Below are 25904 nucleotides of genomic sequence, written 5' to 3'. Positions count from 1 at the left end.
CTATGTGTGATGTATGCTACATTCATCATCAATCGACTCCCTTCCTCTGTAACTGACTGGATCAGTCCATATCAAAAACTGCATGGAGAGAAGCCCAATCTTGGGAATTTAAAGGTCTTCGGATGTTTGTGTTATGCAACCACCTCATCCAATTCAAAACACAAAATGGCTTCACGCAGCAGACGATGCGTTTTCGTGGGCATACCTGCAAATGTCAAAGGATATTTGTTGCATGACATGCAGGATAAGTCCACATTTATATCTAGGGATGTAGTCTTCTACGAAGACCACTTCCCCTTAGCTGATCAGACAAACATGGCAGAAGATAATCAGCAAATGTTCAGGCCATCTTTGCCAAATCTATCCATTGATGATAGTGCAGAGTTCAGACCTCCAATTTGCCATGATACCAATGAGCATCATCATGAGTTTGATATTGGCACTCATGGCAGCAGCAGCAAGGAGCAGTCTCAAAACATAAGAAGCAACACAAGCATGGATAGCAACCCTTGTAGCATACTCAGTGATCCCCTGCATGGTCACTTAAATAACTTTAGTGAGCCCTTATCACATGAAGCTATTGATGAAGTCAGTGAGGCAGCAGAACTGACACCATCTCCTGATTCTTTAGTTCAGCCAAGGAGATCAACTAGGCCGCGAAATATTCCAACAAAGTTGCATGATTATTACTGTGAGGCAACAGTTGCTACCAAGACATCCCCTCACTCAATATCCAAGGTAATACCCTATGTTAATCTATCATCTTCACATAAGATGCTCTCCATGGCAGTCTCATCAGTCAAGGAACCAAGAACATATGGTCAAGCAGTCCTACATGACTGTTGGAAGAAGGCCATGAATGATGAAATTACAGCCCTTCAAAATAACAACATATGGGAATTAACAGACTTTCCTCAAGGAAAGACACCAATTGGGTATAAGTGGATATTCAAAACTAAGCTTAAAGCGAATGGCACTATAGAGAGGCACAAGGCTTCAAAACTAAGCTTAAAGCGGATGGCACTATAGAGAGGCACAAGGCGAGACTAGTCGCGAAAGGTTACATCCAACAATTTGGTGTGGGCTATATCGAGACCTTCTCACCGGTAGCAAGATTGACAAACATTCACACCTTTATGGCAGTGGCAATTTCTAAGGGTTGGAATATACATCAAATGGATGTCAACAACGCGTTCCTACATGGTGATCTTAATGAAGAAGTATACATGGTCCTACCCCCCGTATTCCAAAGTGAAAAGCCCAATTAAGTATGCATGCTACTAAGATCGTTATATGGTCTTAAACAAGCTAGCTGTCAATGGAATGAGAAGCTCACTGTTGCACTGATCAAGATTGATTTTCAACAGTCCAAATCCGAACCTTCATTGTTTACCAAATGTGCTCATGATGGTTTCGTTGCTTTGTTAGTATATGTTGATGATATAATCATTGCCAGTGCCAACATATCAACCATCAACTCTGTTAAACAATTTCTGGATAACAAGTTTAAAATCAAAGATCTAGGACCTCTTGGCTATTTTCTGGGGATCGAAGCATGCAGAACAAGTGATGGATTGAATTTATGCCAGCGTAAATATGCTTTAGATATTTTGGAAGATGCGGGGTTCCTTGAATGTAAGCCAGCAAACACTCCCATGGCTCAAGGATTAAAACTCTCACATGATGATGGAATTCCCTTGACTGATCCCAGCTGCTACAGAAGGTTGGTTGGCAGAATGTTATATCTTACAACCACTCGACCGGATATTGCTTATTCAGTTCAACAACTGAGCTAATTTGTCGATTCCCCTATAGAAAAGCACTTATTGGCTGCACATCGTGTATTGAGGTACATTAAGAGCTCACCAGGGTAAGGCCTGTTCTACCCAGCTAACACACAACTCCATTAAAAGTGTTTTCCGACTCAGATTGGGGAGCATGCAACGAAACAAGACGATCCATTACTGGATACTGTGTCTTTCTGGGAGATGCACTGGTCTGTGGAAAGCCAAGAAGCAGCTAAATGTTTCAAGATCTTTGTCTGAGGCCGAATATAGAGCTTTGGCGGCTACGGTCTGTGAGATACAGTGGATGGCTTATATCCTACAAGATTTAAGCATTAGACTTGACAAACCAGCCACATTGTTTTGTGATAGCAAATCCGCCATCGCCATTGCCGAAAATCACGTCTTCCATGAGCGCACCAAACACATCGACATTGACTGCCATGTCGTCCGAGAAAAGTTGAATCAAGGTCTCATTAAACTTCTGCCAGTCTCATCTGCAAACCAGGTGGCAGATGGATTCACCAAGCATCTGGCTATCCCTTTGTTCCGGCAGTACGTGTCTAAGCTTGGGATACAAAACGGGGTATTAGAGAATACCAAGTGAAAGCTCCAATCAAGAAGGCTTAGCTGGCACCATCTGTTACAACAGCCTTTGGCGCCTTCACCTAATTGCCAGTATATTAGCTTCTCTGTATAGACATGGTAGTCAGTTAGCTCATTCATGTATTGTAACCACCTCTCCTTCTCAATGCAAGTTCTCTGTTCATCCACATAACTCAATCTCCAACAGGTTCAAGTCATGCATAATAAGTATGTTCAATATAGTAATTTCTTCACTGTCACATTCTTAGGTAACGCTTCTTGGGAATGGAGGAGCATCATAACTCATAAGTAGATAACTTTTATTGAATTGGAGGCCAATTGGAGAAAGGTTCTTTAAATTTTTGAAATAATTGGTAGGTTGAATAAAAATTGTATGTCGTGGATAGAGCTTGAGTTGAACATTCCAAAGGACATAGCTAGAGCTCCAGTTAGTGATTTTATCCTTGACTCTTGAGAGTGGGAGGGACATAAGCAAATTGGAAACTTTCTTACCAACCAAGACAATGGCCAATGGGCATGATATGAGCTACTCCAATTGCTCCAAAGGATACCCTATAAGATCTGCTTAATTAGTTGGCCACATACAAGTATAAGTTTATTTACTATTAAATTTTCTTATGAGTAATTTAATTTCCTTCCTTTAAATTTTTTTTTAATTTCCTTATACGTAAATAGGTAATTCAAGGGAAAGAAGATGATCTCAATTGGGTATGCAGAATCATATCAATGCATAAAGAGGGTTTCATCTGGCTTCTTGACAAAAACAACCTCTAAAAACAAATGTTGAGAGAATGAGGTGAGATATGATAGATGACACGAGTTGCCCAGATACGAAAGTGGGGATGAGACTCTTTAATTTCTCATTCGTTTAAATAAAAAAGGAAGAGGCAAAGACTTTGTGGTCAAGCGGCATAGTTGTGGCTCTCCTAAATGGGAGATCACATGTTCGAACGCGACTTATATATTACATTATAACAGAGACATACAGTATATTCCTTGTACATTTAAGCCCAAATTATGCCGTGGAAACGTGTTCACCATGCTTTGTGAACACGTTCCAAAACGGCGTCGTTTTTACGGAAAAAAAAATAGTTAATGTATTATTAACGGCGTTTTGCATTCTATGTTCAGATTATGAATTTACATTTATTAAATTATGAATTTTCTGTTATGAGATTATGAATTTACAGTTATGTAATTATGAATTTTCTGTAAATTCATAATCTCATAACAGAAAATTTATAATCTCATAACAGAAAATTCATAATTTCATAACAGAAAACTCATAATCTCATAAAAGAAAAACATTTATTAAATTATGAATTTTTTGTTATGAGAGTATGAATTTACAATTATGTAATTCTGAATTTTCTGTAAATTCATAATCTCATAACAGAAAATTCATAATTACATAACAAAAAATTCATAACCTCATAAAAGAAAATTCATAATTTCATAACTGCACATTCATAAATCCATGCCTACACATTCATAATTTATGAGTGTTGAAGAAGCTTGCGCAAAGAGGAAGTGAAACCGCGAAATGTGATAATGAAAAAAAAAAGCCGCGCTGTTAATTAAGAAAAAAAAAAGAAAAAAGAAAAAAGAAGATAACGGTGCCACTTACGGGCATTTAATCGTTTGAGACCGTGTTCACCATGGATGGTAAACACAGTTCTATGGCATAACGATTGACATTTAAGAGAGACTCGGGGCCGGGGTACTTCAGCGTTGGATCAACCTTTGAATAATATTACATTATTACAATTCTCTTCATGTTAGGTTAAAAGATAGTCAGTCATGCACAAGAAGTCTCTCTCTACCTAAGTTTTCCATGCTCTAGGGTTTCGGTCGGTTTCCTCGACTTTTCCAACGATTCTTCTTACGGATTTGATCTCCGGTGACGAATTTTGATACTGCACCAGGGATCGGCGACGAGACGTTAACTTCCCAGCGTTTTTCTGCGTTTTCTGTCTCGGGGCGTGGAGGATGGCGGAGCAGGCTGCTGTAGCAGGTTTGACAGCGCAGTGGGCGGACATGGTGTTGGCGGAGGAGGAGGGGGGTTTTGTACCGCAGATGGCGGATCGGCAGAACGGAGAGGCAGCAGGGGAGGACGAGCCCTCGTGGGGGGTGGTAGGCCGTTTCTTGACAAGGAAGCTAGTAAAACTTGAGTTCATGAGTCAGGTCATGGCATCTGTATGGCAGCCAGTCAGTGGGGTCCAGGCATCTGAGATACAACCGGGCGTGTTTCTATTCGTTTTTCATCACTTAACGGATGTTTAACGCGTTCTTGATGAGGGGCCGTGGTCATATGATAATAGCACGTTTGTCTGCAAGCAAGTCCCCGAGAATGTTATGCCGGTTAATGTTAAGCTGGATACGGTAGACATGTGGGTTCAAATCCATGAGTTACCAATGGGGTACACATCTGAGTTGATACAGGAACAGATTGGGAATTATTTAGGGGGTTTTTGTCAAAAGAGATGATCGCTTTCAGAATATGCCCTGGAGAACCTTTTATCGAATTAGGGTTTCACTATCGGTTGATAAACCACTGAAACGCCGAATGAAGTTTATTAAGAGGGATAAAACGAGTTGTTGGGTGTACTTTAAGTATGAGCGGTTGCACACATATTGTTACTTCTGCGGAATGCTTGGCTACTCTTACAAGTTTTGTCGGGGTGCAAGGGATTCAGTGATGCCGGTAGAAGATTACTTGTATGGCCCGGACTTGCGGGCGGGAGGAAGTCGGGGACCGAGGCCGGTCGGGGGCAGCTGGTTGCTACCGACGCCGACGGCAGTGAAGGGGAGTGGCTCGGGTGAGGGGAAAAGTGGGCCGGCACAACATGGGGTTGGGTCGGGTAGGGAGGTTGAGGGTGAAACCGGTGTGGTGGCTGTGGCTAAGCGCCGGCGGGAGGGGGTGGAGCGTGAGGGTGTGGAGTATGAGGTGGAGGGGAGTGATGTTGTGATGGCAGATCGTTCAAAAAACTTGCAACAGGCGGGTACTGGTTCCCAGGCCCGCCCGACCCAATGAGTACTCTTAGTTGGAACTGTCGTGGCTTAGGCAATCCACGGACGGTTCGAGAAATTGTGGACATGGTGTCCAGTAAGAAGCCAGACTTTGTATTTTTAATGGAAACGATGGTGGGACAGGATCATGCGGAACGACTTCGAGTTAAAATTGGGTTTGAAGGTTTGTTCTATGTGGATAATGAGAGGAATGGGGGAGGTTTAGCGTTGCTCTGGAGGAAAAACAATACTGCTACCCTCCTGAGCTATTCTAAGAATCATGTGGATGTGGAGGTTCGATTGGCTGGTGATAGAGTTTGGAGAATGACAGGTTTTTACGGTTTTCCAAAGCGGGAAGATAGAAGGGAATCGTGGGAGTTGTTGGGGACGCTAAGTGGGAGATCCTCGCTTCCTTGGGTTGTAATAGGGGATTTCAATGATCTCTTATATCAGTACGAGAAAAGGGGGGGGGGGGGGGGGGGGGGGGGGAACCCGCACCCTAATAGTCTCCTTCGCGGTTTCGGGAGGTGATTGATGGATGTGGCTTGGCGCAGATGGCTATGAGAGGTTATCAGTTTACCTGGGAGAAAAGTAAAGGCACGAACAATTGGATAGAGGAGAGGTTAGACAAGGTGTTGGCAACAGCATCTTGGGGGGATGTTAATCCTCATGCAGAGGTACATAATATCCTCACACGTAAATCAGATCACTCGGCTCTTTTTCTCAAAATAGCTGAACCATGCGGGCAGAGGAGAAGGGGACACAGGGGATTCAGGTTTGAGATGGCCTGGTTGCTGGATGAGGGGTGCAGGGAGGTGGTTGAGACAGCCTGGAATGACCGGCGGACTGAGGGTTTGCTGAATTGTCAGCAATATTGTGGGCACAGTCTGATGCGGTGGGGAGGGGACCATTTCCATAAGTTTGGAGAACGCATTAAGCGGATACGTGCGAAACAGGAGGCCATTAGACACAGGCGTGATCCGGATGCCCTGACTGAATTCCAAAGCCTTGAAACTCAATTAACCCAGCTGGAGGCTCAGGAGGATACTTTCTGGAGACAGAGGGCGAAACAACATTGGCTGCGTGGTGCTGACGTTAACACAAAATTTTACCACAGGTATGCCTCTGCTCGGAAAAAGATTAATTGCTAAATTAATGAATGATGATGGGGATTGGGAGGAGGGAGAGAATATGAACCTGCTTATTATGAGATACTTTGAGGGAATTTTTGCAACAAATAATGTTACATGCAGTGATCCTTTGTTTAATGACTTTGCCCCCCGTGTCATCCCGGCACAAAACATGGCCCTTTTGCGCCCCTTTGATATTGATGAGGTTAGAACTGCAGTGTTTTCTATGTTCCCGGATAAAGCCCCGGGACCTGATGGTATGAACCCAGGTTTCTATCAACATTTTTGGGATGTGGTGGGAGTGGATGTATCTGGTTTTATTGTTAACACCCTCAACTCGCGAATCCTGCCGAATGGTTTGAATGATACGAATATAATTTTGATCCCTAAGAAAAATGTGCCGGAAACAGTAGGGGACATGCGGCCAATTGCTCTCAGTAATGTACTGTATAGGAGTATGGCTAAAATGATAACCAATAGAATGAAACCACTAATGGAAAATCTAATATCAGATTCCCAGAGTGCTTTCATTCCAGGAAGGTTGATCACAGATAATATCCTGGTGGCTTCGGAAGTTGGCTACTTTCTAAATCGGAAACAATGTGGTAATGTGGGGTGGGGAGCTCTAAAGTTAGATATGGCAAAGGCATATGATCGAATGGAGTGGCCCTTTCTGAAGAAGATGTTACAGGTAATGGGTTTTGATAAGGGGTGGATTGATTTGATTATGACATGTGTGACGACTGTGTCGTATCAGGTTGTGGTCAATGGCGTCCCTGGAGGGAAAATAATCCCAACGCGAGGTCTCAGACAAGGCGACCCCCTCTCACCTTATTTGTTCATTATATGTGCAGAAGGATTATCTCTATTATTGCAAAAAGCTGAGCTGGCGGGTTCTATTCATGGTTGTAGAGTGGCTAGAGGGGCACCCCCAGTGTCACATCTCTTTTTTGCGGATGACAGCTTATTGTTTTTTAAGGCAAATATACAGGAGGCTAGTGTGATAAAGCAATGTCTGTTGAGGTATGAGAATTTATCTGGTCAGATGGTTAATTATCATAAATCAAATATTTGCTTCATCAGAAATACTTCAGGGGAGGATAGGGATCTCGTGGCTAATTGTCTAGGCGTGGATCAGGCGCCGAACTTTGGGAAATATTTAGGCCTACCATCTTTTATTGGGAGAAATAAAAGGGCAGTTTTCTCTTATGTGGAGGATAAAATCAAACAGAGGATTGGATCTTGGAATAAGAAGCTGTTGTCACAAGCAGGAAAGGAGGTACTTTTGAAAAGTGTTGCCCAATCTATGCCTACCTTCTCAATGAGTATTTTCTTGTTGCCTGATACAGTCTGTTTATCTATTGAGAGGACAATGAATAGGTACTGGTGGGGGAAAGGGGTGGACAGAGGAATCCATTGGAAGGCCTGGGACAAATTATGTGTTCCGAAGAAATATGGGGGTTTGGGATTTAAAGATCTTCGTTCTTTTAACCTGGCTATGCTAGGGAAGCAGGCATGGAGATTTCTTACTAACCCAACCTCTCTTGCAGCAAGAATATATAAAGCCCGTTACTATCCGAAGACTTCCTTTATTGATGCTAAGATAGGGAATTGCCCCAGTTATTGTTGGCGAAGTATAATGGCTGCCCATGGAATAGTTTGCTCTGGAGTAAGGAGGAGGATTGGAAATGGGGAAAAAACTCTGATCTGGGGACATCCCTGGTTGCCTGATGATCCAAGTCCCTTAATACAAACAGTAATGCCTGAGGAACTACGCGAGGCAAGGGTTGTAGGTTTGATTGATCAACAAACAAAAACATGGGATCCACATATTTTATGTGATTTATTTGAACCTGATGATGTGGCTCGTATATCTCGCATCCCTGTAAGCCCAGAATATGAGGATTCGTGGTATTGGTATAAGGATCCAAGGGGTGAATACTCTGTTAAAAATGCATACAGGCAAATTATTGGAAATTATGAAATTAATTCTGGTGCCTTTGGTAAGTGGATTACAGTGTGGAAGTTGAAAGTCCCACCCAAATGGAAAACCTTTTTGTGGAGAGCCTTGTGTGATATCCTCCCAACCACAAACAACCTGATTATAAAGAGGGTAGAAATTGATCCTGCATGCCCAATGTGTGATACATCCCATGAGAATGTTATGCATACATTAACTTCTTGTGATTATTCTAGAATTGTTTGGAATATTTCGGGATTGCCTATTACAAATATTATTGCTGCTACTTTTCCAGAGTGGATAATGGGTGCTATGGTCAACTTAACGGAGGAGCAATTTACAACACTCGTGGGAGTTCTTTATCATTTATGGAGTGCCCGGAACGACGCTGTATGGAAGAGGGCATTACCGCCGCCTCTCACTACATGGAGGCGGGCAGCCGCAGCAAGATCGGCGTACACCCAAGCTCACTGCTCGAACAGTGTGCAAGTGACGCAGCCACCGGCGCTGGAACTCCAGGGACGGCCGCGCTGCTTCTTCGATGGTGGTTTCCGACCGCAGACGGGCGAGGCGGCGTATGGTGTTTTGCTGATGCACCCGGATGATTCTTTCAAGGCTGCAAAAAATGGAAGGCTCACGAATTGTTTGTCACCTCTTATGGCAGAGGCCCTCGCATGCAGGTTAGCGTTATCTTGGCTTAAGGAGCGGAACGAATTTGATGTGGATATGATGACTGATTGCACACAACTACGACATCACTTACTATCTAGTCCTACGACCATTCTATCTTATGAAGGAGTGGTGGAGGACCAATGTCGGGCAACTATGACCCTTTTTACGTATTGCTCTTTAAATATTGTCTCTAGACTAGTTAATGTTAGTGCTCATACTTTAGCTACGCTAGCTTTCGATCAGGAACACTCTATGTATTGGGACTATGTCCCGCCTGACTGTTTGATTCCTCTCATTAATTAAAATATGCCAATATACTTGGCTTTCAAAAAAAAAAAAAAGGTTAAAAGATAGTCATTCTTATTTTGGGTCTTCTTGGATGTACTAAAAAAAATCCCAATTATTATTATTATTATTATTATTATTATTATTAAATTTTTTTTTTTTGCTATAAATTTTTACGTAGGTACCCGCTTTATATTATGTACTAGTATTTGCGCCCGTGCGATGCACGGAAGAGATTTGTTGTAATATATTAAGAATATTTGGATTGATATATAATTATTTAAATTAGAACATCAAATATTATATAGTTCAATTGGATATACGGGTTGGATCATTCGAATTTAAGCAAATAATTGCTCAAATTAATAGCGAATGTGTAGATGTATGCATGTAGTGTTATAACTTTGGAGATTTTATTTATCATTGTTTAGTATTTTTTTTTTTTATAAATTAGACAAATATGTTCGTTCTCTAGCAACTCAGTTATATGAATGAATTGTTATCTTAATTCATTTGTATGGAGGATATTTTTTTTTTTGTCTATACATATAGCAATTTTGTCATTTAAAAAACATAATATCAACGGTTTTATTTACACATTGTTGAAACCTCTTTGTAGACGACATTAGTAGTAGCAACACAATCTCGTCCATCATCGTCTAGAGCTAACCCCTCCAATTGATCAGGATGGGTGACTCCGTGAAAATATATAATGGTATAATATTAGTCAATTAGCGATCCTTTTATATTTTGAATAAATTAGTAATATCATGTTCATTTTCAGCCAATTATTCTTTTTTTTTTTAGTCAATTAGAATATCATATGGAGTGATATTTTTACCTAATTTGTGTTCCATTTTTAATTGATGATGTATAATATTATTATTGAAATATTTCTGTTCCATTTGTAATTTACCTTTACTATTTTTTAAAATATGCATTTACTATTTATGATGTAGAATATTATTATTGAAATATTGGCGTTCAATTTTAGTTTCCCTTCCATTTTTACTTAAAATGCAATGATCTAACCATTTATTTTTTTTTCATATTAGTCAATTATGGATAATTTTTTATTTGCAGTCAATTATTAATATTCATTTCCTTTTATATTTTCAATCCATTAGTAATATTATATTCATTTTCATCCAATTATTTCTTTTTTTATTTTTAGTCAATTAATCAATTAGCGAACTAAAATATCAAATGCAATGATATTTTTACCCAATTTTCGTTTCATTTTTAATTGCTGATTTAGAATATATATTGAAATATTTCCATTTCATTTTTAATTTTCGTTACATTTTTAATTTACCTTTACTATTGTTTAAAATGTCTTTAGTATTGATGATATAGAATATTATTATTGAAGTATTTCCTTTTCATTTTTAATTTACCTTTACTTGATAGTGTAGAATATTATTATTGAAATATTTCCATTCTATTGTTTAAAATTGTGAAAAATTTATGACATACTTGTGATTTGATGTATTATACTATGTAATATTATTGTGAAAAATTAAATTGCAATGATCTGACCATTTTTTTTCTATTTTAGTCAATTATGAATCTTCTCTTATTTTCAAACAATTATTAGTATTCATTTCTTTCAATTAACCTAATGTTTGTTGCCAATCACCTTCTGCTCATATGGCATGTAATGATCTCTCTCATGTGGGAAGTCATGAGATTGAGCCTCATTGAAGGCATTGGTTGAGAAAATATGTTTGAATAGATACTTATTTATTTTTTCAATTTACCTAATTTTCATTCCATTTTTAATTGATAATATAGAATATTTTTTGTAAATAGAATTTTGTTTTTAATTATATTATAGATTTTTTTTTTCTTTTTCTATTATTTGGGTGTGAAAGTAAGGAAGAAGGATTTTGTTTTTAATAATGGTATAGATTGAGAATCTTTTTATATTTTCCTATTTAACTGATTATTATTAGTATTAATCAGTGAATTTCGATTCTTTTTCTATTTTTAGTGAATTAAGGATCCTTTTATATATTTTTATTTTTAATGCTAACTTTTAATTTTATTGATTATTATTAGTATTAATTATTCAGTGAATTCCATTTCCTTTTCTATTTTTCGTAAATTATGAATCTGTTTTTTTTTTCAATTTTTTTTGTAGGATTTTTTTTACTGTTATTTTTATTATGACCCTTTTAAAAAAAAAAAAAATACTTTCATTTTCATTGAATTAAGAATCCTTTTTTATTTTCAATTTTACTGATTATTATTAGTATTAATCAGTAAATTTCATTTTTTTTTTCATTTTTAGTGAAGTAAGGATTTTTTTTCTTCATATTTTACTGTTAATTTTCTTACTGATTATTATTATTATTATTATTAATTAATCAGTGAATTCCGTTTCCTTTTCTATTTCTCGTGAATTAAGAAACTTTATATATATATATATATATATATATATATATATATATATATATATATATATATATAGATTTTTGGTAGAATTTTCATTTTTTACTGTTTTCCTTATTATGACCCTATTTTTTTTTTCACACCCTTCCGTTTCTTTTTTCCATTTTCATTGAATTAAGACTCATTTTTTATTTTCCTATTTTACCAATTATTATTAGTCATAATCAGTAAATTCCATTTATATTTTCATTTTTAGTGAATCAATGATCTTTTTTTACTGATTATTGTTAGTTTTAATTAATTAGTGAATTGCGTTTCCTTTTCTAGTTTTTGTGAATTAAGGATCTTTTTTTCTATTCTACTACTAATTTTTTTACTAATTATTATTAGTATTATTAATTGGTATTTTTTTTTTATAGTTTGTGCGGGAAAGTAAGAAATGGGGGTTTTGTTTTTAAGAATAATATAGAATTTTAGTGAATTAAGGATCCTTTTTATAGAATTCTCTTTCAATATTTAAATACATTAGCATAGTAATTGCACGAAAGAATGAAAGAAAAATTATTAGAATAATATAATTTTCACCCGTTCGATGCACGAAATGAATTTGTTGTAATATATTAAGAATATTTGGATCAATATATAATTATTTAAATTAGAACATCAAATATTATATAGTGCAATTGAACATATGGTTTGGATTATTTATGTGTTTTGATGTTATCAATGCTTAAATTTGAGCAAATGATTGCTCAAATTTATAGCTAATGTGTAGATGTACGCATGCGGTGCTGTAATTTTGGAGATTTTATTTATCATTGTTTAGTATTTTTTTTTATAAATTCGGCAAATGTGCTCATTCTCAAGCAACTCAGTTATAGGAATGAATTACTATCTTAATTCTTTTGTATGGAAGATATATATATTTTTGTCTAGATATATAGCAAATTTGTCATTTAAAAAAAATATCAACGATTGTATGTACACATTATTGAAACCTCTTTCGACATTGGTAATTGCAACACAATCTTGTCCATCATCGTCTATAGCTAACACCTCCAGTCCACCATGATGGGTGACTCGAGTGAAAATATATAATGGTAGAATATTAGTCAATTAGAGTTTTTTATTTTTTATTTTTTATTTTTTTATATTTTAAGTCAGTTAGTAATATCATATTCATTTTCAGCCAATTTTTTTAATCAATTAGTCAATTAGAATATCATATGCAATGATATTTTTACCTAATTTTTGTTCAAGTTTTAATTGATTATGTATAATATTATTATTGAAATATTTCCGTTGCATTTTTAATTTAACTTTATTGCATTTTCAATAATATTATTATTGAAATATTTCCGTTGCAATGATATGTCTTTATTATCTATGATATAGAATATTATTATTGAAAATTTCCGTCCAATTTTAGTTTCCATCAATTTTTAATTAAAATGCAATGATCTAACCATTTTTTTTTCATATTAGTTAATTATAGATCATTTTTTATTTGTAGTCAACTATTAATATTCATTTAATTTTATATTTTCAATTAATTAGTAATATCATATTCATTTTCAACCAATTATTCTTTTTTACTTTCAGTCAATTAGACGATTAGAATATCAGATGTAGTGATATTTTACCCAATTTTCGTTCTATTTTTAATTGATGATGTAGAATATTATTATTGATGATATTTTACCCATTTTTTTTTTGCTATAAATTTTTACGTAGGTACCCATTTTATATTATGTATTTGCAATGTATGAAATATTACAAGTTACACAACTTCATTTATGACATGTTTGGTTCACGTAATGTATTTTAGAAGAATATTTATAATATTCCAAAATGAATTAGAATAGTTAAGAAATATAATCGGAATTCAGGCCATTATGCTTTTGAAAGGTCATATTGAAAATTTGAAAAGGTCATATTAAAAATTTGAAACTTCATTTATGCTCCCTCTATTAAAAAAAATCCTTTATTTATTGCATATATTTTGATTTCTTATTCTTTAAAATTTATTTATGAAAATGTATTAAGTATAAAATACATTAGTCCATTGTACAAGAGAAACACTAGTTGAAATTAAATATAAGTTGATGTCTAGTCTAGGTAAATAATGATGAAGAATTATGAATAAAAATGAATCAATTGCACTTCTTTCTAAAACTGCCTATTTAGAGTTAATTTTTTTTAATTTTTTATTAATGGTTTGTATTGTTTGGAAAAAAAAAAAATTATGAACGAAATTGATCCTTATCCTCAAAACAACCAAAGATTTGTGAATCTGCAGCAGACCTCCTCCATTGACGTCCACAACATCTACACTGTAAACAGCAAAACAATTGATGCAGTACACAACTCACAACCACCCAACAATAATAAGCTCAAGCTCCGCGTGGGGCTTAGCCAGGGCCGGTCCAAACATTTTATAGGTTCGGGACGGAACTTAAAAAAAATGACCCCTATATGAAAAACTAAAATTTAAATTTAATAGTAATAAAAAAATGATAATATCAAATAACATGAAATAAGATTAGAAAAATTCAATAATTTTTTAAATACAAAAATATTCATGACAAAAAATTTCTACGTGCTTTACTCGATGCAAAATCATCAATAATTGCATCAAGATTAATATTCTCTAGCATATCCTTCTCAATATACAAAATCGCTAAACCATTCAATCTTTCTTGTGACATTGAAGATCTTAAGTAAGTTTTCAATAATTTCAATTTTGAAAAACTTCTCTCCGTTGATGCTACAGTTAGGGATGGCAATGGGTCGGGTGTGGGTCGGGGAGGGCTACATCCATCACCCGACCCACCTTATATTTTCCCCACCCACCCCCACCTCCAACCCGCATCGGGTGGACTTTTTCAGAACCCACCCCCACCCCCACCGGGTGCGGGTGCCTACTACGGGTACCCACCACTTATCATCTTATTATGTTTTTTAAAAAATAATATTTAAATTATTTACACATAATAAAAAAATAAAATCCATTAGTGATACTAAAACATAAATAATTGAAATATTTAAATATAATAACTAAATTGTTAATTTTTTAAATAAAATTAGTAGTTTTGATATAAAAAATAGTAAAAAGATACACGAAGTTATATAAACTTTTATAAATAACTACATACTAGTACTTATTTTACTATTATATATATATATATATACACACACATATGGTGGGTCGGGTGGGGTTCTAGGCGGGTCTTGTACATAGAACCCGAATCCAACCCGACCCACCGCGGGTTTGCTTTTTTAAGACCCACCCCCGACCCACCACCCACCATCACCCAAAAAAACCCGATCCATGCGGGGTGGATTCGGGTGGATATCCACGGGTCGGATTGAAATTGCCATCCCTAGCTACAGTCATTGGTATCCTTCTTTTTTTTTTTTTTTTTTTTTTTTTTTTTTTTTTTTTTTTTTTTCTCTTTTCACTTCCAAATAAATGTTTATTAGGCAACATTATATAAAAAGAATTATTATAAGGGAAAAATGTAAAAAATGCCCCTCTATAATATGCCAATTATCAATGTCACCCCTGAATTATAAGTGGTGTAAATATTGCCCCTCAATTATCAAAATGGTGCACATATAGCCCCTCCCGTAACGGACCTGTGGTTCCCCACCGCTGTCCATTACTGGTACATCGAATCGAGGGAGGGAAAAAACAACTAAATTACATATTTACTCCGACTTAACGGTGTCGTACACTAACGGGGAACCACATGTCCGTTACGGGAGGGGCTATATGTGCACCATTTTGATAATTGAGGGGCAACATTTACACCACTCATAATTCAGGGGTGACATTGATAATTGACAAATTATAGAGGGGTATTTTTTACAATTTTCCCTTATTATAATTAAAATTGGTCTTAACCCAAAAAAAATAATAATAAAAATAAAAAGAAAAGGAACAAAAGCACCTGGCACTTATGAATCAATCAATCAAAAATCTTTATTTCTACCAGCGGGCAACACGTAAACGTGTGCCTTCAATCCTGCATAAATAAATGAAATTATAACATATAGGCCAATGACCAATTAATTCTGAGTAAATACCAATAATTTTTGAACATCAACAGGAGCAATCCACAATTAATTTTGCATATGACATTCTAATAGACACCATTTTACTTTGAGAATGATTAAGAAATAGATATAGTTTGGCTTAAATAGTTAAACTTACTAATTACAATTACATTGTAAGTAAAAAATTATGAATTCGAATCCTAATAAGTAATAACTTGTAGTTTTCAATTTTTCAAATCTCAATTCTGCAAATAAGCAAATTCTTCTGCAATATTTCCAATTCTGAAAACTTAATAACTGGTAGTTTTCCCTTTTCAATTCTACAAATTCCTAAATTCCTATTACAATAATACAGACAATACATTATACATGCTAACATTCTACAATTATTCAAATTCCAAATCCCAATTTCCAAATCATAGACTTTTCAACAATACAGTTAACAATACGGCCTAATTCCTAAATCATAGTTTTCAGAACTAAAAAAAATCTCAAATCATAAAATACCTTTGGCTTTGCAAATTACAATTGTAGACCGGAGTGGTGAAGGCGCGGCAATTCCCGACGAATAGGACCGACTGGAGTGACCGGCGATTGTCGATGAGTATTGATGATATTGGTAGAATATGTAGATTTGTAGAGAAGATTTGTTATTTGTGGATTATGAAAGTACATTAACTTCTGAGCTTCTAATAACTCCATCGGTTGCTGTACCGTAGATGCGACCGGAGAAGAATTGAATGAATGAGTGCGACTTCTCTTTTCTTCGATTCTTCCCAAATCTTACGTCTTTTCGACTTCGATCAGAAGTCATCCAGTCAATAGTAATTAAATAATTTTTTTAATGTATCCTAAATAATATATATTATATATATAATAATATATAATATATTAATATATCATAGGGTCTATGGGCCCCCCTCTAGAGATGGGCCCTGGGCAGGGGCCCAGCCTGCCCTTGCTCCAGGGTCGGCCCTGGGCTTAGCTTAATGGTTCAAGGGTCAGCTTGAAAGTCTTGCTCCAACTGCATGGTAGAGGTTCGGTTTTCTCAAAAGACATGGCGTCATTGAATTAGGATATCTTGCTTCCAGCGATAGGGCATGGGGTTTGAACCCAACTAAGAACTTGAGGAGTCATTGGAGGGTTTTGACAAATCAGTAGTGCGGGTCAAGACTTCTTGTGTACAGAAGTGTACAAGCGGTAAGGAACCTGGAATTAATTGGACAACTTGCCTCAGGCGGATTCATGGAATTCAGGATATAGTTTAGTAAAGTCGGAAATTAGGGTTATAAAAACATAATGTCCTATTTGGTAAATGACCACTATTAATTGTTTGATTTAGTTAAAATATCAATATAAATGTTTGGTTAATTAGCTTTTTGTAATTCTAAAAGGCTAAAATTCAAAAAGCTACTCCAAGCAACTTTTTCAATTAGCTTTTTGAAAAAGAAATTATACTAAACAGCTATCAGCTAACAGCTAATTTACCAAACACTTTTCTACAATCAGTTAATGTTATCAACTATTTATACCCTCTAATTAACACAATCAGCTAACAACTAACAGCTATCAGCCATTTTACCAAATAGGGCCATAACTAATTGATAACATTAGCTGATTGTGAAAGGTATTTGGTAAATTAGCTGATAGCTGTTTCATATAATTTTTTTTTTCTCAAGAGCTAATTGAAAAAATTGTTTTGAGCAACTTTTTAAATTTTAGCATTTTAAAATTACAAAAAATTAATTAAACAAATATTTATATTAATCAAGTTAAACAAATAATAATGATCAAATAAATTAAAATTAACTAATAAACTAACTATTTTATGATACAGGTCAATTACGTTTTAGCAGTTGATCACACTAGAAACTAAATAAGACAATGAACTTAATGTCCTCCGGTCATTTCTATGTGGTCCCCCAAGCTTTATAGGGTAAGTAATATGTCAATCTTTTAACGCAACTTATGCGTTCATAATGTAAAGACTGAAAAATAATGTTAGGGTGCGGTCCATTTTATTTTATTTTATTTTATTTTTTTCAAAACTTTTAGTTAAAGTATATCAAAGGAGTGTTGTCAAAAAACTCACACCCTTTACAAGAATTGAAGGATATTTTTGGAATGATAAGGAAACCTGCCGTTATTATTCGAAATTGTGTACTGAATAAATTCCGTTTTGTGATCTTAGTCAGCAAAAAACCACAAGAAGATAAACTATCGTCCTAAATGGATAAATTAGTAAATTTGTATCTATATTTTAAAAGAATTCTTAATATTTTTCACAAATGAATAATGATTAAATGAGAACTAACCCTTAGATAAGAACGTGAGAGCCACATGAATGCATACAATCTACTACATGGACGCACACAAACTACTTCATAGTAGATTGTGTCTGATATATTAGAGTGTGTGTGCAATGTGCATTCATGTACAAATTCGCAATTCTCACCTAAGAAGTGTTTCTTATTTGGATGTAAGCCTATCAGCAAACTCATTATTTACCCATCCACCTGCCGGCTTTCACTATAACCCAACAACCCATACCTTCCATTATTTATCACGTTTGGCACAATCTTCTGAATCTATCTTTTTCATCAATGGAACAACCACCAACAGGAACAATCTACCCTTTAGGAATATCTTTTTTTTTTTTTCCTCTATCAGAATCATGTGAAGGGAAAGTGCTTAGAAGAGAAGTGGTAATTGAATTGCCCACCTGAGAATCCAGACAAATTTATGCACTCTAGTCTCCAATAATGCATTTTAATAAGCTAAATGCATAAAACACATCAAGAACACTGTATTTTTCTGGGTGCAAAGTCACTGCATTTTTTATTTTTTTTAAAAAATCTCTTTGGCTTCAACTGTTGATTGATTGTGAGCTATCCAAATCAAAGTGGAGGGGAATGGGAAAGATTCCCAGATATGAGTTGAAATAGACGAGTCATAGGCCGCGGCTAAAGTAGTACTAATGAACATCTTGTCAGGGTTAAAGATTTCAAAAATCTCACTTTGAAGCAATGAACTGTAGAATATGTAAACATAAATGTGCAATCCAACTATCAGCTTAGACTTTTAGTTGAGATGGAACAGTACACCTGCTTCAATTCCATCACAGGCATAACCGTACAATTTTGAAACCAAGTTCATTCTTAATTTCTTATAGGAATGACATATAACACAACAAATATGTCCTTATTTAAAGTTCATGCATAATATTACACCATACAGAGTTAATGCCTCTAGGTCAACATAAGATCACTAGCACCGAGTTGAGGACAAAGGCGGATGTGCACTTCGTGTTCTTCCGGTCCCTCTTGAAGTTTAGGCACCAATATCTCGAGAACTGTCCCGGATCCATCGAGGTAGGCCTCTATATTAGCGTCTTCGGGAATCCGGGTTGAAAGAGGGATTTCTCGGACAAACTCCCCCGGAGGGCAGTGCTCAGATGATGAATCTAAAAGTTTGAAAGTCCTTTTGTGCCTCTTAATGAATGAGGTGCGAGATGTGCTCGAGCAAGAAACCTTGATTACCCCATGTTTGAGTGTGTTCCGCCACGAAACTTTGACCCTCTGCAGATTCACGAATGGCAAGCTGACTATGATCAAATAGCCTTCTTCGTCTTCGTAGATGGTTTTAGCAGCTGTCACGGGCCCATAAACGTTCCTCATGACCCCTCGAAATTCGTTCAACCAGTGTGGCTCGTTCGGATTCACTTCCAAATTTGGAATCCGATTAGGAAGGCGATCCTCTTCTTCATTTCCATGTGAGAAAAAGTCCTTCCTTTTGTTGCTGACCGGTGAGAGATCCATTATATCCCCATTAGTATGGTTGGGTGGCCTAGTTGACAACTTAAATAGTTTCTTAGAGTGGGAATGGTGGTTATTCTTGGGCCTCTCGAGCTCGAATTCTGTGTTGGGAAGGTTTCTCCATGAACTGTAATCACTTGCTTCGGGTGGGATGGTGAAATTCGCCTCCCTTCCAGTAAGTTCCACCCATCTCCTTAGCTTGCCTTCATCTAAAACCGAGAGATTGGGCGAGGGAACAACCTCGATCCCATGAACACATTGAGGATTCGAAAGGCCTCTATACTGTTTCCTTTGCATCCTATGAGACCGAACAAAACCTCTGTCAACACTGAAAGGGAAGGGGCGTTCCCCCTGTCGAGAATGCCCGTTCATATAGCTCCTGAGTTGCATCTTACCCAGTGCACTCTCGGGCCTTTCCTTGAAAACCCACATGTACATATTCTCCATATCGTGCTGAACCATGAAAGTATCGAGCTCGAGGTCCGATCTATCAAACCCACTAACCCCATTGCTGTCACAAACAACTTTCGCCTTTGATTTCTCATTGAACACGGGCTTAAAATAAAAGCTAAAGAAAAACCAGGCAGCCCAGACGCTATCTGTTCTTTTTGCAAATTTCCTACCAATCTTGGGTGCATTTTGAGGACTTTCGGTTTCATATATCTGGGTCCCGAGCCCAACATCAAGAACATCAAAGTGTTCAGAGTTCCATGGCTGAGGAAAGGGGCTAAGCTCAGTCGATAAGGGTAAATTGATGTCCGGGGGACCAATTATTGGATCTTGGCGATTCATCGTCTCAAGATCCAAATCATCATGTGAAGAGGGGGCACTGGAATCCATGGATAAGAGGGTTGAAGGGTGATGATTCTCTATTGAAAGAGCTGTTAGAAGGATATCCCCCATCTTCAAATAATACCCAGAATTGAAGACTATTCTGATAAAAGGCTAATCTTTATGTACCCAAACTAGTCCCAGCTACAACATCCCACCTCCATCAAAGCCCTGAACTTATTCATTGCAAAACTATTCCCACAATACCCAAATTGAAAATCATCAAAACTACAAAGTCCTAAAATCCCAGATCATCAGAAGACAACATATGACTTTATCTGGATTCTAGAGGAAACCCCATATGGCTAGATTTATAAATCCCTAGTTTTATCAAAGCAAGGGGAATAAGATTTTCATAAAATGAAACTACTACACAGAGGAATCAAGAAAAAAAAAAAAAAAGACAACAAAATACAGACATAAAGTTAGCCCCTAAATTAAGAACTTATGAAAGGTTAACCCAGGAGTCTCCTTAAACTCTTAAAAGAAAGGTGGAAGACGACACTGAATCAAACCCATCAAATACACAGTCCTTATCTGGCAAATCCTCTAGGAATCAGAAACATAAAGATAGTAAATTTTACCAATCTATGAAGCCAAGGCCCAGGAATAGGATCAAATCAGATGGGATCTTGGAAGAGTACCTCTTAGGATAAGCTTCAACAACCAAGAAACTACAGATACTTGGGCACTCTGAACAATCAATGGCACTGACCATCCTCATATTGTCACCCTTGAAAGTCTCTTCTTTTTTTTTTTTTTAATAATTCTTTTACTCTGCGACTCCAACAGAAAACTACCCAGTGTTTCAATCCTTCTCTTTTGTAAGGATTGTTGTCAACGAAGGCCACATACGCACGGATGGTCAGGGAAATGAAGAGAACTCAATACAGAAGTATGTTTTTTTGTGGCTTCGGGTTTCAGAAATATGAGCATGTATAATTGTGATGAATATACATGAGAATATGAGATTCAAGATGCCTTCACTTGCTCTTAAAAGGTAAAGTGACTGAATGACGTTGTAATCAAATATCTTAATTGCTATTCTCTCTCCATTACAAACTTTTCGAGTTAATACAGCTCTATTTGGCAAATCTACTTCAAAAGCTATAAACTAGGGGTTGAAAGGTGAAAATGAACTAAAAGTTAAAAAGCTATAAGCTCGGAGCTGTTAAGCTAACTGTTATGATTGAAAGTTTTGGTAAAATTAATTTTTTGATAAGCTCATAAATGTAAAAAGATTAAAAATGACATCTTCATAAAATTTAAATTAGTTTGTTTACATATTAAAATTTAACATTTTGTTTTTAAAAAAATTAACATTTTAAAATAAAAGTATTAAACTATTAGCATAATCATGATATAGCATGCCATAATGAAGTAGCAATATTATTACAAATCTAATAATAATAATAATAATAATAATAATAATAATAATAATAATAATAATTGAAGTGAAAATTCTGGATAAAGGAGAAGGGAAAAATGATTTTAATTGGGAATGATAAATTATGTCATTTCTTTAAAATAATAAAGATAAAGATGAAAAAAAATTATGAAACTAAGAGCTTATTTTGAATGCTATCTAAGGAAGCATTCCAAAATAAGCTCTTATTTTAAGCTAGGAGCTTATTTTGGGAACATTACCAAACAGAGTTTATAGCTTATTAGTAGCTTAAAATAAGCTATAAGCTCCTAGCTTAGCGTTGCCAAACAGAGCCTACATAATTTAGTTCTAGACTATGTGATTTTTTCCGGTTTCATCATAAATCACTTTTTTTTTTAATTAATTAAGTTCTCGACTTTGATGATTTTACTCAAGTGGAAATTTCAATTTTGGTCACATGACTATAGGGGCTTTGTTAATTTCAGCATCTGACTTTTAAAAGTGTCAATTTAGTACCTTGACTATGAAATTTTTGTCAATTTTGGTCACTCCGGTCAAATTGCCGGCCAAATTTCGTCAGAAAATATTAATGGTTAAAAATTGAGGATATTTTAGTCTTTTTGCATGTATAATTTTTTCTCCCCATTTCTTCACCGGATCTTTAGATATGTTTGGTTTAAATGGAATAAATTATTATTATTATTATTATTATTATTATTTTACTTTTAAGTCTAATATATGTAAGATTTTTACATTTGATAACTGAACAAAATTTATATGTGTATATAACATAATAACTAAAAAAATATATCCGAACCAATAACCTACCAAGTTCACCTAAAATTTATTTTAGATAATATTAATATTTTTTAGCTAATATTTAAAATATGATTTGGATATATTCATTTGAATGACATGTATATGAATATATAACTTTTACTTTGAATTCTAATATATGTGAGATTTCAATATCAGATATTTGAATCGAACTTGTATTACGATGTAACATAATTAAAAATATTCGAAATAATAATTCATTAAGTTCAATCAAAATCTAAAACATTATATATATCTTAATTCTTAATTTTGATAATGTAAATAATGTCTAACTTTAAAGTGTAAGCAAATAAGTTATGTTTAAATAAGTAAAGTAAGTAAAAAAGATAGAAGATAGTAATAAGTAAAATAAGATGATAATGAATGTAATCATAGTAATGTAGTTATATGTAAGTAGATAATGCTGAGAATTTGATTATAGTGATATATATACAAATAGATAGATTTTGGAGATTATGTTTTTTCATTTAGAAAATTTGTAAAAAGTTTTCATTTTTTAAAAAAATTGAAAAATGTGTCCAGTTTTCAAAATGATTAACTAAGCTAATAAACATGTTTTATGTTTTTTATTTCTCAATTTTTTAATTTTCAAGAAAACGCAAGAAATTCTCCCGTTAGTAAATGAATACTAAAAATTTTTCGAAAAATTAGTAATTTTCAAGAAATTATTTTTTTGAAAAATACTTTTCAAGTTTTAAACTGACCATAAAAGTTATTTTAATAAAAAATGATTTTAAAATTATAAGAAACTTTTTAAACAGTTTTTTTAAAAAATTATTTTAAAGAATTGATATGATGGATAAATAATATATATAACATATAAAATGATAGAAAGGGAAAACTATTTTTTGTTGAAGAAGTACATATTTTTTTTTTATAACAACCAATCAGATGATACCATATGGACCACATTAAAGGTTTTTTTTTTCTTTATTATTTCTTTCTTTTTAGGTTTCTTTGTTCTTTGAATTTGCATATTGCAGTATCGCACTACTTTTTAACATACTCTTTATTCTTTTTGTAAAGGAGAAATTAGTGAACAAATATTGGTCACGCATTGCAAATTTTTTACTTTATATATATATATATATATATATATATATATATATATATATATATATATATATATATGCTATACTAATAAGAGCCCAAGAGAGTTAGGCCTATAATGGGTAGAAAAATGGCGGTCACAGATTTTAATCAAATGAATGGCTCAGATTAATTAAAAGACTGATCATATTTAAATTTTACACTAAAATTTTCTAAAATACCCACACACCATTACTAATTCCGTTAAAATTTTAAGAATTGCCGTTAGTTCACCGTTAACTTACTCATTGATTTCAATAAAAAAATGTCTTAGGTTGGAACCTCATCCCAATCAAAGTTGGCATAATTAGTACTCTATTTTACTCTTATTAAATTATATAAATAATAATTTAGTAGTTACAACAAAAAATAATACATATGCATTTCTTTAATTTAGAATTATGTGTCCACAATGCCTTTATTCAAAAAAAAAAATTATTCATTATCAATCAATTAAATAAGAGAAATTATTCATTATTCAGCACCTATGTACTCGGACAATGGTCCGCCAGACTCTATTTCAGCATATTTCCAATAAATGCCGCGCAGGCTCTTTTCAAAAAAAAAAAAAAGAGAAATAATTTTATTAGTTATATTGTCTTTATTTTTCTTCAATATAAAAATTCTTTATATTCAAATTTATTAATTGATTATATTCGCATAGATTATCCTTACAATGTCTTTATTCAGTGAAAAAAAAAATTATTAATTATCAATAAATTAATTAAAAGAAATATTTTCATTAGTTATATTGTCTTTATTTTTCTCAAATGTAAAAATTTTTACATTCAAATTCATCAATTGATTATATTCACTACATTATCTATTATCTTTTTTGTGCACTATTTTTCTAATTAAATATCAAAGTTATAATACAAAATAATGCTATATATTTATTTACCAAGTATTTTATTAATACCATTAAAAAATTAAAAAAATATAATTAATAAAACCAACCATATTAACTACTTGAGAGATTTTGTGACAACGAGAGTATTCAAATCACACAACAAATTGAAGTGAGAACTACCTCGCAATGTCCTTGTTTGACAATCAGCAGTTAGCGGTTAGCGTTAGCGGATTATACTAGCGGATTTGACCAGCGAATTTATTTAATTATTAACATTGGGTAGAAAAAATGATCGCCAAATTATTAAATCAAATGAATGGTTCATATTGTTTAGGTTTTAATTTTTTCTTTTAAGATTTTCTAATTTATCCTTAATTATATGATTGTCCATTTAACTTTTCCGTTAATTCACCGTTAGTCTAATTCTAATATTAAAGTCTAATATAGAATTATAACTACACCATTGATCTAATTCTAATATTAAAGTCTTAATAGAACTTAACCACAAATCCTAATGTCGGAATCTCCTCAAACAATATTAGTATATATTTAATATTCTATGTCCTAATTTTTATTTGTTCTCCCTTATGTCCCGTATTTGGTTTCAACCATACCTATACAATTATTTTATTGACAATTATAATCAATCTCGACTATATTATCTTGCATTTGTAAACTTAGAATTACCTATTTAACCCACACGAGCTTAGCTCAATGGTTTAGTGGGTAGTATTTGGGAGAAGAAACGAAGGTTTGAACCTCGGCGGCGGCAGTGCGGGAATTATGTCCAAAGTGGGCAGATTCCTTGTGCGTATCAGCATTTGGCCCTGTCTGCTGAACCATTGAGTCACCGTGATTTACAACTTCCCACAATGCTCTGTCGGGTCGGAGTGTGGGGGGCCCTTGGGGTTGGGGACTCAACCTTTGGGAGAAGAATTACCTATTTAAATACGCAAATTTAACCTTCAATTATCTATGCATGAACAATTTCAATATAATCCTGTCTTAATATACTTTAAAGTACTTATTTAAAAAAAAGCATTGGGCATTATCCCAATCGTGCAATGCGCGTGAAAAACTAGTGTATATATATATATATATATATATATATATATATATATATATATATATATATATATATATATATATATATATATATATATATATATATATATATATATATATATATATTGCGG

General features: G+C 34.3%; 3 protein-coding genes across 3 annotated transcripts; 2 read left to right on the top strand and 1 right to left on the bottom strand.

Moving 5' to 3' along the window:
- The first annotated feature begins 1274 nt into the window (after positions 1-1274).
- LOC109158028 (uncharacterized mitochondrial protein AtMg00810-like) lies at positions 1275-1796 on the top strand. The gene has a single exon (XM_019305848.1). The coding sequence runs from the start codon at positions 1275-1277 to the stop codon at positions 1794-1796; it is 522 nt and encodes a 173-aa protein (XP_019161393.1).
- Positions 1797-6947: 5151 nt separating this feature from the next.
- Positions 6948-9464, top strand: LOC109158027. The gene has a single exon (XM_019305846.1). It carries the CDS (start codon positions 6948-6950, stop codon positions 9462-9464), a length of 2517 nt encoding a protein of 838 aa, XP_019161391.1.
- Positions 9465-18944: 9480 nt separating this feature from the next.
- LOC109158283 lies at positions 18945-21565 on the bottom strand. Its single transcript, XM_019306194.1, has one exon. The coding sequence runs from the start codon at positions 20615-20617 to the stop codon at positions 19148-19150; it is 1470 nt and encodes a 489-aa protein (XP_019161739.1). The 5' UTR covers positions 20618-21565; the 3' UTR covers positions 18945-19147.
- Positions 21566-25904: the final 4339 nt, after the last annotated feature.

This window comes from Ipomoea nil, unplaced genomic scaffold (genome assembly GCF_001879475.1).
Source record: "Ipomoea nil cultivar Tokyo-kokei standard unplaced genomic scaffold, Asagao_1.1 scaffold2805, whole genome shotgun sequence".
NCBI lineage: Eukaryota > Viridiplantae > Streptophyta > Magnoliopsida > Solanales > Convolvulaceae > Ipomoea > Ipomoea nil.
The sequence above is the reverse complement of the archived record's forward strand: the minus strand, read 5'-3'. Positions and strand labels throughout refer to the sequence as shown.

Bases quoted from the DNA above. Each gene is read 5' to 3' on its own strand.
- LOC109158027 (XM_019305846.1), top strand. From the start codon at position 6,948: ATGCGGCCAATTGCTCTCAGTAATGTACTGTATAGGAGTATGGCTAAA.
- LOC109158283 (XM_019306194.1), bottom strand. From the start codon at position 20,617: ATGGGGGATATCCTTCTAACAGCTCTTTCAATAGAGAATCATCACCCT.
- LOC109158028 (XM_019305848.1), top strand. From the start codon at position 1,275: ATGCTACTAAGATCGTTATATGGTCTTAAACAAGCTAGCTGTCAATGG.